This window comes from Jaculus jaculus, chromosome 12 (genome assembly GCF_020740685.1).
Source record: "Jaculus jaculus isolate mJacJac1 chromosome 12, mJacJac1.mat.Y.cur, whole genome shotgun sequence".
NCBI lineage: Eukaryota > Metazoa > Chordata > Mammalia > Rodentia > Dipodidae > Jaculus > Jaculus jaculus.
Window position 1 is genome coordinate 4,608,242 of NC_059113.1, and position 17,231 is coordinate 4,625,472.

General features: G+C 44.8%; 1 protein-coding gene across 8 annotated transcripts in view; it reads right to left on the bottom strand.

Annotated features, from left to right (window-relative positions):
• LOC101603740 (synuclein alpha interacting protein) overlaps positions 1–17,231 on the bottom strand; it is a 169,555-nt gene that overhangs the window by 57,983 nt on the left and 94,341 nt on the right. For all 8 annotated transcript variants that reach the window (XM_045130957.1, XM_045130951.1, XM_045130956.1 and 5 more), the window contains one exon: positions 15,793–15,865. In XM_045130957.1, coding sequence (XP_044986892.1) covers positions 15,793–15,865 — 73 coding nt within the window. The remainder of the gene's footprint in view (positions 1–15,792; positions 15,866–17,231) is intronic.

The following is a 17,231-nucleotide window of genomic DNA, read 5'->3' on the forward strand; positions in this document are numbered from 1 at the left end:
TGCTTTCAAAGGTATTCCATCACGTGGAAAGTATGCCGCTGACCCTCATTTTGACCTTGTGTTCATTCCACGCTCGTTTATCAGGCTTCGCTTTCTCTCTCTCTCTCCCTCTTCCTCCCTCCATCTTGCTCCCTCCTTCCTTCCTTGAGCACAGGTGGAAACACACCTCAAGCAGAGAGGGAGCTGCAGGCTGCGTGGTTTCTGGCCACACAGACACACATGTAGCGGTTCTAACTGAAGGTGGCAATGTTTGACAGCGTGACTGACGCCAGGGACGGCGCACACCCTCAGTGCTGCTCCTTGGGAAGAGATTGCTAGAGGCAGCTGAGCAGACGCTAGGGATGCGCTGGAGAATCCCTGCTCTTTCCTCCGCGTCTCTCCCCCCCACCCCCCCACCCCCGCCGGCAGCTACCCAAAGGCCAGATCACTACACTTTTAAGTATGGAGTATGTGTCCACATTTCAAAATTAGCTTTAGGGGGCTGGAGAGATGGCTTAGCGGTTTAGCGCTTGCCTGTGAAGCCTAAGGACCCCGGTTCGAGGCTCGGTTCCCCAGGTCCCACGTTACCCAGATGCACAAGGGGGCGCACGCGTCTGGAATTCGTTTGCAGAGGCTGGAAGCCCTGGCGCGCCCATTCTCTCTCTCTCTCCCTCTATCTGTCTTTCTCTCTGTGTCTGTCGCTCTCAAATAAATAAATAAAAAATTAAAAAAAAAATTAGCTTTAGGGCTGGAGAGATAGAGTGGTTAAGGCATAAGGATGCAGGTTCAATTCCCCAGTACACACATAAGCCAGAAGCACAAGGTGGTGCTTTGTTTCCAGTGGCTAGAGGCCCTGGCATGCCCAATTCTTTCTCCCCCTCCCTCCCCTTTCTCTAATAAATAAATAAAATTTAAAGAAATAAAAATTTAAAAAATAGTTTTAGATGCCAAGAAGACAAAGTGATGATGTCTTTAGTGTGCCAGAGTCTTAGCTCTCCCTCCCATTTGCCATGGAAACAAAGTAGGGCGTACATGAAACCCGGTCTTTCACTGGCAGGGTCGCACTCTGAGGTAGGGAGGGGAGAAGGGAAAGAACGAGTGTGCCCTACAGTCCGCTGTTCCTCCTTGCAGGCCCCCGCCTCAGCAGAGACCCCCTGAACGAGCTGGCAAGAGCTCGGGCACAGACGGCAGAACAAGGCAAGCACGAAGGACGCTGGCTCTTCCCGGGCACGCGAGGAGCAGGGCTGCGTGCCCACCCTCACCTGCAGTCAGTGGACCTCTCGTGGGCATTATCATAAGACAGTGAAAGGGCGAGGCAAATGCATGTTCTCCATTTCACAGAACATTTCATTGCAATTTTCTTGATGTTTCCTCCTTTCCACACTTCAGATTTGACAACACCTCTGTGTAAGACTTTCTGAGTAGAATATGAGTTCAGCAGAGATTCGTCACAAGTTTAGAAGATAGATGGGTAATTCTTCTGTATTTTCAATTGAAAATAAATGAGAACTCAGGGAATTTTAAGTATTATGTGGGAAATTACATGCTGACTTCTCAACCAGGACTTAGGTTCCCTGACTCCAACTTTCTAAAACACCAGAGGACCAATTTATCAAAATTAAAATTATTCCCAAAACATGCAATTCGCAATCTTTCTATGTGGGTCACATGTAGGTCGTGGAATCCAGCATCCGGGGGCCTGTCATGCTCATTTCATTCCCTTTAATCTAACCCCCAACCTCAGCTTTTTACCTAAAGTTTGGTAATCCATTAGTATCAAACTTTAGTTAGGAGCAAAGTTTGATGAAACTTTTTTTTTTAAATAATAACTTCCCTAAAAATAGTTGAGTAGAATTTCTCCACTTTACCTTAAGTAACATGAAGCCTAAATTTAGATTCATCTCCTCCCCGGGAATGTATTCTTCCAGCTTCCAGAGGCCAATTCCTTCCAGGGGCCGAAGCCGCTGGTCTCTTTTCAGCATAAGCAGGACATACAGAGCCGCTGTGAGGCGTGTTCAGAATGCGGTGTAACTGGTGACGGCGGGTGTTAAAGTCCGCTGTTCGGGTTCATCCCTTCAGCAGGCATTTGCTGGCTGTCTCGTGTGCACATGGCTCTGAGGGCGAGGGGTGGATGCAGCAGGCATAACCCTGCCCAGGAAACGGTGCAGGTGCGCAGGTGACTAAAACCTTACCAAGTGTCCGGCAGGAGAACACCGGGCAGCTGAGAAATCTCATCTAGGACGTGATACTTAAACCAAGGCCAGGGCGATGAGAAGAAGCCAGGTATGTAAGGGCCACGGGTGGAGGGAGAGGAAGGGTAATTCTGTGAAGAGCTGGGCAAAAGAAAGCACCTTCACAAACGCCCAAAGCAGGAGAGCCTGGAAGGTTCTAGAAGTAGTACTTGTTGCTGAAGCAGTGAGCGGCACAGTAAGGGACTGGAGACCAAGACAAGGAAGGCTGTCGGGGCTCAGCATACACTGAGGGGTTCGGTGGGTTTGTTGTCCTTCATAACGGAAGCGGGGTGATTCTGGAAGGGCTCCATGGAGAAATGTGTGTCCTCATGGGGCGGAAGGGGGAGAGGGTTACAGTCCCACCTAATCACCCCCACCCAGAGCCTCCTCCTCCGAATACCATCGCCCTGGGTTGAGCTTCAGTTTACAAATTCTGGAGAAACACAAACCCGTAGTCCAGAGCACAAGAATATACAGTGAGCTCAGGAGACCCGGAAGGTCATGAGGAATGAGGTCAGTGAAGGGCGGACTCGAGAAACAGGATGGAAGCGCCAAGACGGGATTTTGTTTTAGGTTATTTATTTTATTTTTAAGATGGGAAGTGGAGTGTTTGCATGTCGAAGGTGACAGCTTCATAGAAAAGACATTGACGATGCCTATGAAAGCTGAGATACGAGCATCAAGTTGTCAACTAAACAAAAGAAATAGACCAGCAGCTGTCCCGTGTCTATTATAAAAGCCCAAAGCACTAGGATTTCTTTTACCTCTTTACGGTTGTCCAACCAGTCCTCAGAGACACAGTTAGCACCAAGGTCCAGAAGATACACCATGAATAAAATCGCTCAAATGAGTTTGCTGCCTAGTTTTTACATTATTAATAAAATTCAAGAAATCAGATATTTAACTGGGTCTGATGGCTCAGGCCTATAATCCTAATCTGTTGGGAGGCTGAGACAGGAGGACTGGGATTTCAAAGACTGTTTGGACTACAAAGCTAGTTTGAAGCCAGCCTGGGCAGTTTAGTGAGACCCCACCTCAAAACACAAAGGATCAAAAGGCCTGGGGATCAGGCTCAGTGGTACAGAGCTTGCCTATCATGCGTGAGGCCTGAGTTCAACCCCTGCCCTTTCCCCACAGCATAGCCAGCCACACAGATATTTCCAGAGGAGAAAAGCAGAGAGAGCTAGGAGATAATGTAGTGTGTTGTGGTTGGTACGGATAAAACCTAGGCTGACACTGTCCAGTCCAGAAGCTACCAGAACTCTGTCTTGTGCTTTCTGCCTACTGCCGTGGCAAGAGGTGATAGCCAGCCTGTGGCCTGGCATGTGTGTCTGCCATACTTGAAGCTTCCCCTTGACACTGGAATAAACCATTTCCTCCAACCACTGCTACTGGTCATGGGTTCTGCCCCAGCAAGGAGAGAACAATACAGAAGTGAGAGGAGAAAAAGTGAAGGAACTCTGCACATTTGCAAAACTGAGGGAGGTTCCATGACGCAACGGGAAGTGCTGTGCAAAGACGCTTGCCCGTCTAGTAGATCACCAAGGCCTTCAGAGCCTTCAAGGAAAACTTCCCATGTCACATTTTGACAACTGTCTTGAAGACAACCTGGTTTTTAGCTGGAAGGAAGAGCAGCTTTCCATTATTTGGGGTAGAGAGCTGTGCCTCATCAAAGACAATGGAATACATTCTAGACCAGTGTTTCTCTGGCTTATATGTAAATAATTGAATCACCTTGGAATCTGGCTTATAATAATAGAGCTTCCAAATGTGAGGTCTGGAGTGTGCCATGACAGCCTGTACAAAGCCCCCAGGTGATGCTTGTACTGGTCCTGGGCCACAGTGTGAGATGCAAGGTTTGGCTAAACAAATGCTCAGAAGTGTCTGGGCTGGACTCGACCTCTCTCCCTCACCACCCCCTCGGAGGATCTTTGAGTTGTAGGACTTAAGGGTTCTGTTTCTATTGCCTGAGTTAGTTATGAGACCCTCCCTCTCCTCTACTGTGTTTTGAGACAGGATATCATCCTAAGTTAGCCTTGAACTTGCCATAGAACCAAGGAAGGCCTTGAACTTCTGATCTTTCTGTCTCTACCTAGGTGTGCCGGGCACACCGTATGTAGACAACCACACCTGGTTTATAAGGCACTGGGAATCGAACTCAGGGATCCTTGCCTGGCGTACTACCAAACGAGCTACATCCCAACACCTTTTATGAAAGAATCAGAGTAAAGGGGCCGTGGAGACAGAGGTTCTTTGAAATGGGAAGATGAGGCCCATTTATGCTGGACAAATGGAGAAGTGTGTACCTCAGCAAGTAGGCTCTGAGAGCTCCTGGTTAGAATACCCCCCAACACACACACTTGTGCACTGGGATGGAAAGGTGCACAGGGGAAACAGCCTTCCTCAGCAGGACGAGGCTGCCCGACAGCAAAGTCCCTCTGAGGTCACAGGTATAAAGGATGCTTGGCTTCTGCGCCCAGCTGCCCCGTCCCTGAGGCACATTCCTTTCCTCCCAGCCTTGACGTGCCTCGCTGTGCTCTTGGTTTCTCGTCCTTCCTTGAAGCAGATGCCCATACACTCTTTTCCACCAAGAGCCATCTGTGGTGGTTTGATTCAGGCGTCCCCCATAAACTTAGGTGTTCTGAATGCTAGGTTCCCAGCTGATGGATATTTGGGAATTAATGCCTCCTGGAGGGAGTGTATTGTTGGGGGCAGGCTTATGGGCTTTATAGCCAGTTTCCCCGTGCCAATGTTTGGCATACCTTCCTGTTGCTGTGGTCCACCTTATGTTGGCCAGGGGGTGATGTCCACCCTCTGCTCATGCCATCATTTTCCCCTGCCATCGTGGAGCTTCCCCTCGAGCCTGTAAGCCAAAATAAATCTCTTTTTCCCAGAAGCTGCTCTTGGTTGGGTGATTTCTACCAGCAATGCGAACCGGACTGCAACAGTATAGTGGTACCGAGGAGTGGGGTTGCTGCTAGACACCTGACTGTGTGGCTTTGGCCTTTTGATGCTGATTTTCAAGAGGAATGTGAAAGGAGTTGAAACCTTGGCCTAAGAGATACTTTGCAGTGCTGTACGTACAGCTTGATGGACTATTCTGGTCTGAGCTGAAAGACCTGAAGGCAGTAAGAACTATGGACTGTGAGGTTTGGCTTATGAGGGTGAGAAAGAGCTTTGCTTGGACTGAGCTAGCAGTTTGTGTGAGCAGCTTACTGTTATGCCTATGTCCTGAGACGTTGTGCAGGGTTGCTTTGCATAGAAATGAACTGGTATGAGCAGAGGGATATGGCACAGAAAGAAAAATCTTTGGGTGAACTGTTGCCCGGTCAGCTGCAACTGAGAGATTACAACCTTTGAGACTGGGCTAGCTGACCTGTGCTGGGGCAACAAGAAGAATGTAGACTCTTTTGAAGGGGCCTGAGTGCTCCAGGAGTGTCCTGTTCTTCAAAGTCTGCTTTATTCCCCCCTGGATTAACAAATTGGCACCATACCTGGTATCGTGGAGTATAAGGAATGCTAGAAAGAGGGTCATTGAGTTTGCAACACGGTCTTGTATTTTGGAAATGGCCATGAGCAGTGTAAAGCAGGTTTGCTGGTTGCCTGCACAGAGACCCCATGGAGCCATGAGGATGAACCGTGGCTTGCAGTGGAGACCCAGTGGAGATGCCAGGACCATGAGATGGCTGCCAAGGAGATGCTGGCCCCGATGAAGTTTCCCAGGACTGTGAGTAGCCTAGCTGGAGGGGCAGAATTGGAATGCCAGAGACTTGTTGCTGGTTAGAATTATTGGACTTGAAGATTTGTCACTGGTTAGAGTTACTGGACTCGAAGCTACAGCGTTTGATATTTGCCCTGGTTGTTTTAAATCTTGTATTGGTTGAATGTTTCTTTGCTATGCCCAGTGCCATCTTTTGCAGTGTGAATATTTATTCTGTGTCATTATGGGTTTTTTGAGGTTATTTTTTGGTATTATGGTTCAGTTAAAAGATCTTAGAATATGGGGATGTATGAACATCTTTGGGATTGATAAAAACTATAGGGACTTTTAAAATGAGATGAATGCATTGCATTTTACATCATGTATTATTATCAGTTTATGGGGGCCAGGGGCGGAATGTGGTGGTTTGATTCAGGTGTCCCCCACAAACTGTTCTGAATGCTAGGTTCCCAGCTGATGGATATTTGGGAATTAATGCCTCCTGGAGGGAGTGTATTGTTGGGGGCGGGCTTATGGACTTTATAGCCAGTTTCCCCGTGCCAATGTTTGGCATACCTTCCTGTTGCTGTGGTCCACCTTATGTTGGCCAGGGGGTGATGTCCACCCTCTGCTCATGCCATCATTTTCCCCTGCCATCGTGGAGCTTCCCCTCGAGCCTGTAAGCCAAAATAAATCTCTTTTTCCCAGAAGCTACTCTTGGTTGGGTGATTTCTACCAGCAATGAGAACCTGACTGCAACACCATCTCTGGTGAACAGTTTTGGGGATGAGACTTCCTTAGAATCCAATAAAAGTGAACCAAGACATTGAAAGAGGAGACTAATTCTTTCCTCTAAGTTTTATTTTCCTCACATGATTTTCTATTTTATGACTTTCTAAGTGTATGCATATATATTATATGTGTCTATGTGCATACATGCTCATATATGTGAGTGAGGCTGTGTGTGTGTCATGGCCTGTGTGTGAGTGTCAGTCTTGACCTTCCTCCTCATGTGAGGCAGGGCCTCTCATTATGCATTGCTCTGTTCACAAGACTATCTGGCCAATGAGCTTCCAGGATTCTTCTGTTTCTACCTCTCTTTTCTCCATAGGCACTACAGATGCTACAAAGTCCAGCCCTGTGTGGGTTCAGACGATCCAAACTCAAGTGACTCATGCTTATGTGACAAAATGGCTTCTCTACTGAGACATCTTCTCCACTTACGACTTTACTTTTTTAAAATTCCACTGCTATTAACGCTTAAGAAGACGAGATTGCTCGTTGATTCTGTTCTTATTACATCTATTGACTTAGAAGATGTCATCTGGCACAGAGAAACTCACTAAATATACCGCAAAGGCTTACAAAAACCCATCTGAGGGAATCTCCCTTCTCAATGCTAAGGTTCAAATAAGAAAAATAGCAATTATACAAACATTACAGGACTTCAGACATCCTCACAGCAGCCCAGTGACACACGCACCACTATCAGCGTCAAGTGTTGTGTGTATTTGTACCTAATACTCTACTAACGACCCATCTGCTTTGCAAAGTCTACAGAAGCATTTGCAGACCATGTCAGACACGACCGTGCCACTGGCCAACAGTTCTGGGAGTGGATCTCAGGTTTCATCATGGAAAAAGATTATACCTATCATACACTTTATATCATTCTGTTAATTTTTGGGCCCTGTATGCTCAGTTGTTGTTTTAACTGTATTTCTGCTCGTTTACTAGCAGGTCATACTCAGATGGTCCTGACACCATCTCACTGCATCTGCCTGGGTTCCCTTGATCGCACTCCAAGGCCTAAAAGTCTACAACGTAAGAACCCTAAAGACCTCTGTCTTGCTGTGTGCCCACTCCCCCTTCACTCCTTGCCTCTATTCTTTCTCTCCAACATTTTCTTCCAGGACCGTCTTTCTGCACTCTAGCGACACACTTTCAGGGTTTCTTAATGGTCCCACTGGAGAAGTTTCCCCACTGTCACAACCAACAACCACACTCAGCTTGAAGGAGCCAGATTGTTCTCCTCCCCAACTCCCTAAGGGCAGTCAGGTGACTTCAGAGGGAGAATTGAGGCAGTTTAGGGTGACTGAGCCCCAAAAGTAAAAAAGCAGGAATGTCCTTGGGTTTGCCCTTGCATTCTGTGCTTTGCTACACAGCAGAGAAGAATCTGGCTTGTCTTTATCTCTAGCTCAAAGGAGTTTCATAGATTTATTTTTCCATAAACAACCTGAGCCCCTCCCTGGGAAGGAACCTTCCTGGAAGGTTTAAATCTGATCTCAACATTGTGGTTGGTTAAGGTCAGCCCCAGAACTTGGCATCATGGCTGGTTAGCTCAACCCCCATCCTGAATCTATAAATGACCCCAACTTGGGTCACAGGGTGGACTTTAACCCCTCTTGGCTCCCTTATGCTGAGCCCTCTCTGTATTTCCTCCTCTTTCCTTCTCTTAATGCAATATAGTCTCTCTAAACTTTAAAAAAAATCTAGGTTGCTATCTACACTTAAGCAATGAGAAGAAATGTGAAAGTAAAGGGGCGGGACCAAGATGCAATATATTAAACTTCTGCCCCTGCTGGTCCTTTCCTTATTTTAATACAAACAGGATCTAGCTTTCTACCACTCTGCCCATCTTTACACACACTGATTACGTCTTTTCTCTCAGAAATATAAAGCATTGACAGGCAAAAGGTTAGACAGGATCTCTGCCCTTGGAAAGTCGGGGGCGCCTCCACTTTCATGGATAGGTAAGTTTTATCGCACATTTAGAACAACAGCATGCACACTCTGCAGCAAGAAACAAAAACAGTAGGTGCAACTGTCCTCACGTTGTGACTAAACGACAAAAACTATGGCTCATTGGGCTGGAGAGATGGCTTAGCGGTTAAGCGCTTGCCTGTGAAGCCTAAGGACCCCGGTTCGAGGCTCGGTTCCCCAGGTCCCACGTTAGCCAGATGCACAAGGGGGCGCACGCATCTGGAGTTCGTTTGCAGAGGCTGGAAGCCCTGGCGCGCCCATTCTCTCTCTCTCCCTCTATCTGTCTTTCTCTCTGTGTCTGTCGCTCTCAAATAAATATATTAAAAAAATTAAAAAAAATATATGGCTCATTATAAAAGTTGAAAAAAAATGTAGTTGTTTTAATGGCAAGATTATAGTTTTTTGTTTTTGTTCTGTTTGTTTGTTTGTTTGTTTTGGTTTTTTGAGGTAGGGTTTTATTCTAGCCCAGGCTGACCTGGAATTCACTAAATAATCTTAAGGTGACCTTGAACTCATGGCAGTCCTCCTACCTCTGCCTCTAGAGTGCTGGGATTAAAGGCGTGAGCCACCACGCCCGGCTCAGTTTTTTGTTTTTAATTTTCTATGTTTAAAAATAATGGATTATGGATTAGATCACTTTTATAATTGTAATTTTCTTAAAGAAAAATAAATTTTTTTGAGACCAAGTCTTACAATGAAGCCCAGCCTCATGTCTCAGTCTCCTGAGTCCTGGGATTCCCCACATGCCACATCATGTCTAGCTAAAATAATCATTTTTTGTGAAGAACATCCTTGTCTAGATGTTTCACCACTTGTAAAGTGTGACTGCTGTTAAATGAACTTGGGTTTTGGTCATAAATGTTAAACGGCTTGTTGTCCTAGACCTTGGAGCCCAGTTCATGTTACATCATGTACAGCTGATTCATCAGCAGGCTTTGATTTCAATTGCCAAGCTAGCTTTCCCTTTCATGCTTTTAACATGAAACCTTAATACAAATTAGAAACAGGAGGCTCGTATATTTAGAAACATCACAATGTCACAGCAATGTCTACGGGATAAATGTGATGTCAGTTTATTATTTTAGGTGATGGCCGAAATCCTCAAAAAGTCTTAGAATACCATGTAAGTGCTTGTTTTCATAGGTTCAAGATTTATAACAAAATTTGCATGCATGAGGTATAAAAATATAGCAGATTTGCAGAGTTTCTAAGCATATATCCCAAAGGACTTGTATGAGACACAGAGTGTTTAGAAGATAGTTTCATTGTCATACAAGTGATATTTTATATTATTTAAAATTATGTCATTTAAAATTCTTTCAGAAGTTGCTTTCAAAGAGAGAGTACTATTTATCACTATAACATAGCTGCATTTTGCTACCTCAGTACATATAAGTTCTAAAATGCAGAGCTACATTAATATTTATTTTCCTTCTTTCATAAGAAAATGATACAATGAGTTTAGCAGATACATATTTTGAAGGAACCACAGCCATTTCGAGCATTATGAACTGAACAACTGTGTGTTTGAATATCTAATTAACTTTAAAAAACTCTAAGTCAATGAAATTGAATATGTTTTATTTGAATACCATATGTCTCCATGATGTATTTTTATCCTCACTTGACGGAAACCATACGGCAGCATTTATACTCTGTGCCTTGGTTGTCCCTACAGGAACAGCAGACACTAAGCAGGGAATGCCTGCAAACATCTCACAAGGAACTTCCTTCCTCAATTCTTATTTATGTGAAAGAGGCAGAAAGAGGCAGATAGGGAAAGAGTGAATATGGGTACATCGGGGCCTCCTGCAACTGCAAATGAACTCCAGATGCATGTGCCACTTTGTGTATCTGGCTTTATGACCACTCAGAACACAGGGAAAAGGACAGGCCCACTTGGGAAGGCAGGGACAGCATGGTGTAAGTGCTAAGGATCTGCGTCGTGTTGCTGACAGACTCGGTCAGGCCACCCATGGAGAGACCCCAGCTGCAGCTCTGGGTGCTGCCCCTCAAGAAGGATGCTGGAAAGTGCGGTGCATCCACAAGAGAGTGAAAAGAATGACCAAGCTGTACTTGGCACTGTGGGGGGAAGGAGAATGTTACCCAGAGAAGGCAGGACTATGAGTGACTGTTTTTCCCACTCTTTCCCAGGAGGAACCACGTCACTTCTCTAATGCACCGAAGCAGGAAGTAGGACCAATGGGTAGAAATTTAAGGGACACTGATTTTGGCTGAATAACAAAATAAACCTCATGCTACATCATGAGACCCTGCTCACCCTGTTACTGAGGTGAAATACAGGCTGGATGACCCCAGGGTTGGGATAGTAAAAATTACCCTCAAAAATCTGAATGGTGGGGGCTGGAGAGATGGCTTAGCAGTTAAGCGCTTGCCTATGAAGCCTAAGGACCCCAGTTTGAGACTCGATTCCCCAGGACCCACGTTAGCCAGATACAAAAGGGGGCGCATGCATCTGGAGTTTGTGTACAGTGTCTGGAGGCCCTGGCGCACCCATTCTCTCTCTCTCTCTTTCTCTCTCTCTCTCTGCCTCTTTCTCTCTGTGTCTGTCACTTTCAAATAAATAATAAAAATGGTGGGCTGGAGAGATGGCTTAGTGGCTAAGGCACTTGCCTGCAAAGCCAAAGGACCTATGTTCAATTCCCCAGGACCCACGTAAGCCAGATGCACAAGATGGTACATGCATCTAGAGTTTGTTTACAGTAGCTGGAGGCCCTAATGCATCCATTCTCTATCTACCTCTCTCTCTGTCTCAGATTCCTTCTCCCTCTCTCTCCCTCTCTCTCTCTCTCTCTCTGTCTCTCAAATAAATAATGAAAATAAAATATTTTTTAATCTGAATGGCTTTAGACTGTGACCCTTTTGCCTTCTTAAAAACATTTTTATTTGTAAATATTTTAAATTTTTTCATTACAAATATATTTATACAATAGTTGTGAAGTGAAAAACAATGCCAAAGCCAACTATACACCCTTTGTCCACATTCACCAATTGTCAACATTTTACCCATTTCTCTTTTACACTTTTGCCCTCGCTCTTTCTCTCAGACCAGATATTTTAAGATCTCTAGTCTCCTTAAGAGTTACAATCACAATGATGTCAGTTTCTTGCCAGTTTCTTACCAGTTACAGGTGAAGCATTCCTGGGCTAAGAATCCAGATGCTAAACTGTGCCAAAATCTGCAGAGCTGTAGGTGCGGGCAAGTTTCAGCTTCCAGAGCACCTCGAGGCTGTGGTATTTGGGCGGAGGCTGTCAGCCTTGAGGGTAGGTTGTGCTCATGGCCTCTCTTGTGCAGAAGCAATGAGGTTCAACATGGGTGAAAAAAAGAGTCTAAAATACAGACTTCCAAAATCTGAAGCGCCTCTAGACCCAGGCATTCTCGGTAAGAGAAAGTTTACTTTGGAATCTCGCTGGAAGTGATGTTCACTGTATTCACAGGTCAGATCTCCCTAGGGAGTCGGGCCCCTCAGATCATGCCCCACCCTTCCCTCTTCTCGGTAGTCACCCTTTTGATGTCCATGAAGTACCCACACTGATTGTTTTTCCTTCTTCATAATCACTGAGCCCGCTCCTGGCTCAAGGACTTTGTTCTTGCCCATTTCTTTGCCCTCCACCCCTCGTGCTGATTTCCACAGGGCTGAGACAGTCTGATCGCCCTTGACCTCGCAAATGCGCTTTCCTAGCTATGGTGGTTTGATTCAGGGGTCCCCCATAGACTCGGGTGTTCTGAATGTCAAGTTCCCAGCTGAAGGAGATTTGGGAATTAGCACTGCCTGGAGGCAGTGTATTGTTGGGGGCGGGGTTATGGGTGTTATAGCCAGTGTCCCTTTGCCAGTGTTTGGCACACTCTCCTGTTGCTACGGTACACCTAATGTTGGCCAGGGGGTGATGTCCACCATCTGCTCATGTCATCCTTTCCCCTGCTATCATGGAGCTTCCCCTCAAGCCTGTAAGCCAAAATAAACCTCTTTTTCCCCACAAGCTGCTCTTGGGTGATTTCGGCCAGCAATGCGAACCTGACTGCAACACTATCCCAACCCTCTCAAGTTCTTAGTGTTCTTTGGAATGATCTGGCTTGACTGTCTTTTGACTGTCAGCCCCATCACAACGCAAGCTCCGTGAGCCTGTACAAATTGCGGCACTCTTCTTAGCTCTGCCCTCCACGCTTGAGTCAGAGAACACAATGATTGAATTAATCCATGAGAAAACAACCAGGAACATCTGCTCAAAGACTTGTTAACACAAAGGTCAGCGCGAACATTTGACAGACCATCTACCCACGTGGATGTTACCTAGTGAATTCTATAAATACGGAATATACTTTAAGTGACAGAAGGCATTCTTCCTAGGTGGTTGCTACAAAATAGGCATAAAGGATTATTTCTACAGCTGCTACCCATAGAAATAATTGGAATACTCCACCCATTCTTTCAAAACTAAGTCTATAACTTCACATTCTTTCAATCAATTAGCAATCCTGTAGTCATGCTGTGCTGTGCTGCGTGCAGACCTTTTTAAAAATTTATTTATTTATTTTACAGAGAAAGAGGGAGAGAGAAAGACAGAATGTGTGCTCCAGGGCCTCCAGCCACTGCAAACAAACTCCAGACACGTGCACCCCCTTTTGCAGCTGGCTAACTTGGGTCCTGGAGAATCGAACCTGAGTCCTTTGGCTTTGCAGGCAAATGCCTTAGCTGCTAAGCCATCCTTCCAGCCCAACAATTTTTCCTTGTGTTTCTTTTACTACATGCATCCTTCATCCATTAGAATGTGGTTCCTTCAATTGGCAGTAGGTACGCCATTCCCTCCAGAGGTTCCTCATCCATCCGCTTCCTGCCAGCACTCATTATTGTTGATCACCTGGAGCACTGGGTCTTTGATCTGGGTGGAATTTAAAGCTCCTAACTTTTTTTAAGTATTTTACTTACATATTTATTTGCAAACAGAGAAAGAGGAAAAAGTGAAAATGGCACACCAGGGTTTCCAGCCACTGCAAACAAACTCCAGATGCATGTGCCTCTTTGAGCATCTGGCTTAACGTGAGGTACCAGGGACCAAACCTGGGTTGTTAGGCTTTGCGGGCAAACACGCTAACTGCTGAGCAATCTCTCCAGCCCCAAAGCTCCTAAGTTAAATCTGACCTTCTCCCTCACCACAGAAGTCTAACATACTCTACCACAGAAGCAGCTATATGTCGCAAACCTAAGAAGAATGGAATGAATCCATGTAAAGCCAGATGCACAAGGTGGCACATGTGTTTGGAGTTTGTTTCCAGTGGCTAAAGGCCCTGGTATGCCGAGTTCCCTGCACCCCCCATCTCTTTCTATCTGCTTCCTTCTCTCTCAAACAAATAAAATATTTTTAAAAGTAAAAATCAAAAAAATAACATCCTAAGGTTACACTGTATCAACTTGGTCCAGTTACCCAAGAAGTAATATGTTTTATAAAGAAAAGAGAATATAGAGAAAGACTTCCTGGGGTATGAATCCCAAGTGCAATTTCTATAAGTTAATTGCTGTTAGATTCTGAGCAAGAAGTGTAACTGCTCTGGTCGCCCGTTTGCCCGTCTGCAACATAAATATCCTAATAGTTAATGCAGATAAAGAACTTACACTCGTACCTTAAGGGCACTTACTTAGGACTAACAAAATGTGTGCTATTGCTTCTCTTTCTCCACACCCACGATTAAAGAAAGTGCCTCCACATTTTGATCCTAACAACAATTTGACATCATTGGTAGAATTTTTTTCATTTATTTATTCATTACTCTTATAATTACTGACAGGATCAGGGCCATGTAGCTACTAAGTGGCTGAATTCTAACGTAAACCCAGGTCTCCGGGCTCTGACGCTGTCTGCCTCGCCACTATAGTCAATAGCCTGGGCCACTGAGCACAGTCATTGCGTCACCTTGGAAAATATGCTGCTTTAAGGAAATATGGTCTTACAAAGCTTATCTCCAACAGCCTCTGTCAAACCTAATAGAAACCTGAGTGTTTTTAAAATATAAAATGTTTTTTTTAAAAAAAAAAACTGAAGGTCAAATGAAAACTCTTATTTGAGTTTAAAACTATCATTTGACTCAAGAACTGACATATCACTTTCAAACTCACACACACATAAACAAACCAAAAAAGACTAATTATTTTTGTTACCTTATCTAAGCAAAATGTCAAAGAAAAACAAACAGTCCAGAATAAAAGCAAATTTTCCTTGCCACATCCTTTCAGCCAGAAACCCAGGAGTCTACTAGATGTATAGGTAAGGTATCTCTATTTGTTTTTAAATACCATGCACATAATTTAAGGATTATCTTAAGCCTCCCACCAACAGTGGTTCTCAGGACTCTTGTTACTATCAGAAGTCTATTCTTGGCAAGGTTAACAGTGATGCCTTAGAGAAAACACTAATAGACATCATTTCATAGTTTAATATCATTCCCATCAATGTACTTTTGTATTTTCAGTTTTGCCCATCACAGAGAGAAAATCAGGCTTAATTTGATTTAAAGGGGGGAAACTCTAAATGTACTTTTTTTTGGTTGGGGAGGGGGTGCAAGGAGAGAAGGTCAGGCAGCTGGTTTTCATCTATATGCCATAATTCTGTTTCGTTTACACTATTAAACTCCAAAGCATTGCTTTAATCTTAACTGTTACAGTATGACTTACTGCAGATTCTATCATGTCACATCCCGATAGGATTTCAGAATTTGGCAAAGCACCATCCCCCAAGTTGGTCACTGCCATATGGGTTGTAAATGCAGCCAACATTTTTTCATTGGCGCCTGAATCGTTATGTTTTGTCACCAATGGTTTCTTGGGTATTCAGTATATTGCTACATATTCTGTGGTTTGGAGACACTGAGACATTCTACATTGATCTACATGTAGCCAGGTACTGCTTAGGACCTCCTTCCTTGTCCTGTTGTCCTTTTGAGGATGGCATGACATCTGTTTGAGGAAAGTGGTAAGGAGGGAATGTGAGTGGAAAAACCATAAAGGCTGAAGGAAGCCAGGAGCCACCAGCACCAGGGAGAGTGCTGTCCAGTGACGCTACCACCACCTCAGGGTGAGGGGAGCGGGCAGCAGCCAGACCTACCTGACCGGTCTTCGTTTTGTGAATCACATCTTCGGCACAGCTCTGGGATGGTCTTGAGAGAGGTGACTGAATACTGAAAGGAAAGCCAGAAGAGAAAAGGAATAAAACAGCTATTTTTTTCAATGAGAACCTTCACTCAAATCAGCCAGAAAAAAAAAGAAGAGAAAATAAAAAGAGCACAATAGCTATATTCAGGTGGTCCGACTTACTGTACTCCAAAGGGGCTACCTGTGATCTGGCAGCATCCTCACGCCTACCCACAAGCCTCTCAGTAGATACAGGCGGGAAAGAGGCCTCCATCTCTTATTTAATGAACAAGGTGGGAAGTAGTTAGTAGATATTCTGTCTCTCATCACTTCTACTTTTGGATGACAGCAGAGCTATCTGATCTGAAGCATTTCCAAAAGGTGGCCATCTGACCTGCATTCTGAATCCCGAGGGTCAGTTTTGAGTGTGAAAAGTTGAAGGAGGGGCCCTCAGATTCCCATGACATTCAGGGCAGGCAGCAGACAGACACACCAGCGTGATGTAGCCAGTGCTCTGCGAACGTCTCTAACGATGCTACTTGCTCCCGGCTTGGCTGTGCAACCTCTGTAGTCTCCGTGGAGATACCATGGCAGTGGCATAAAAGCAAGAGGAGCGTGGTTGCGTGTTTGAAATCTCATCTGTTTCACAGATAGATTGGTCTGAAGGAGGGACCCCATCTTTCAGCTTGTCCCAGCATCGGCTCAGGGGCTGGCTATCAGGATAACAAGTTATGACACAAGAAGACACAAAATCAGAGGAGCTAAAACAAATGTAAAATCAATATCTATGATTTATGGGGACTACAGTTGATACCCATCAATCTTTCTTGAGGGAAGGGTGTTTTAAAAGCAAAATAAATAGGATGCACTCTGTGATCAAAAGCTAAGTCAGAGTCTGTCTTCAATCATGCTCACACTTGAATTCGTAAAAATGCAGTTTGCTAAAAATACTTTGCTCTATAAATCTACGATGATGAGTGCTTATCATGAATTATGACTCCACTGAAAAAGTTGGGGTGACTGAGGAAAAAAGCATTTAATCTAAAATAAAAATGATCAGGGGAAAGTCATTAGGCTTATTGTAGCGTCACAAGTGAGGAATGTGTAATTAGAACATTTTTCAACTCGAAGGTGCTTTAGTTGGTGTGATGTTGAAAGATGAAGCAAGTTGACGTGGAGACCGCCGGTGCCTTCCACGAGGCATCAGCAAAGAGGGCAGAGGGAGGCGCAGTAGCAGCCATTGTCAGGTTGCCAATTGCACATCACATACAAATTAAATTTCCAGTGTTTCCAAGTGAAAAATGAAATCTCCACTGGCTAATTAGAGAAATTACTCTTACCTGTCTGATGCAATACCATGCTGTTTATACTGGCCGTCCCTCAGAGACTATAGGTGCTTAGCAAATTTGTTAC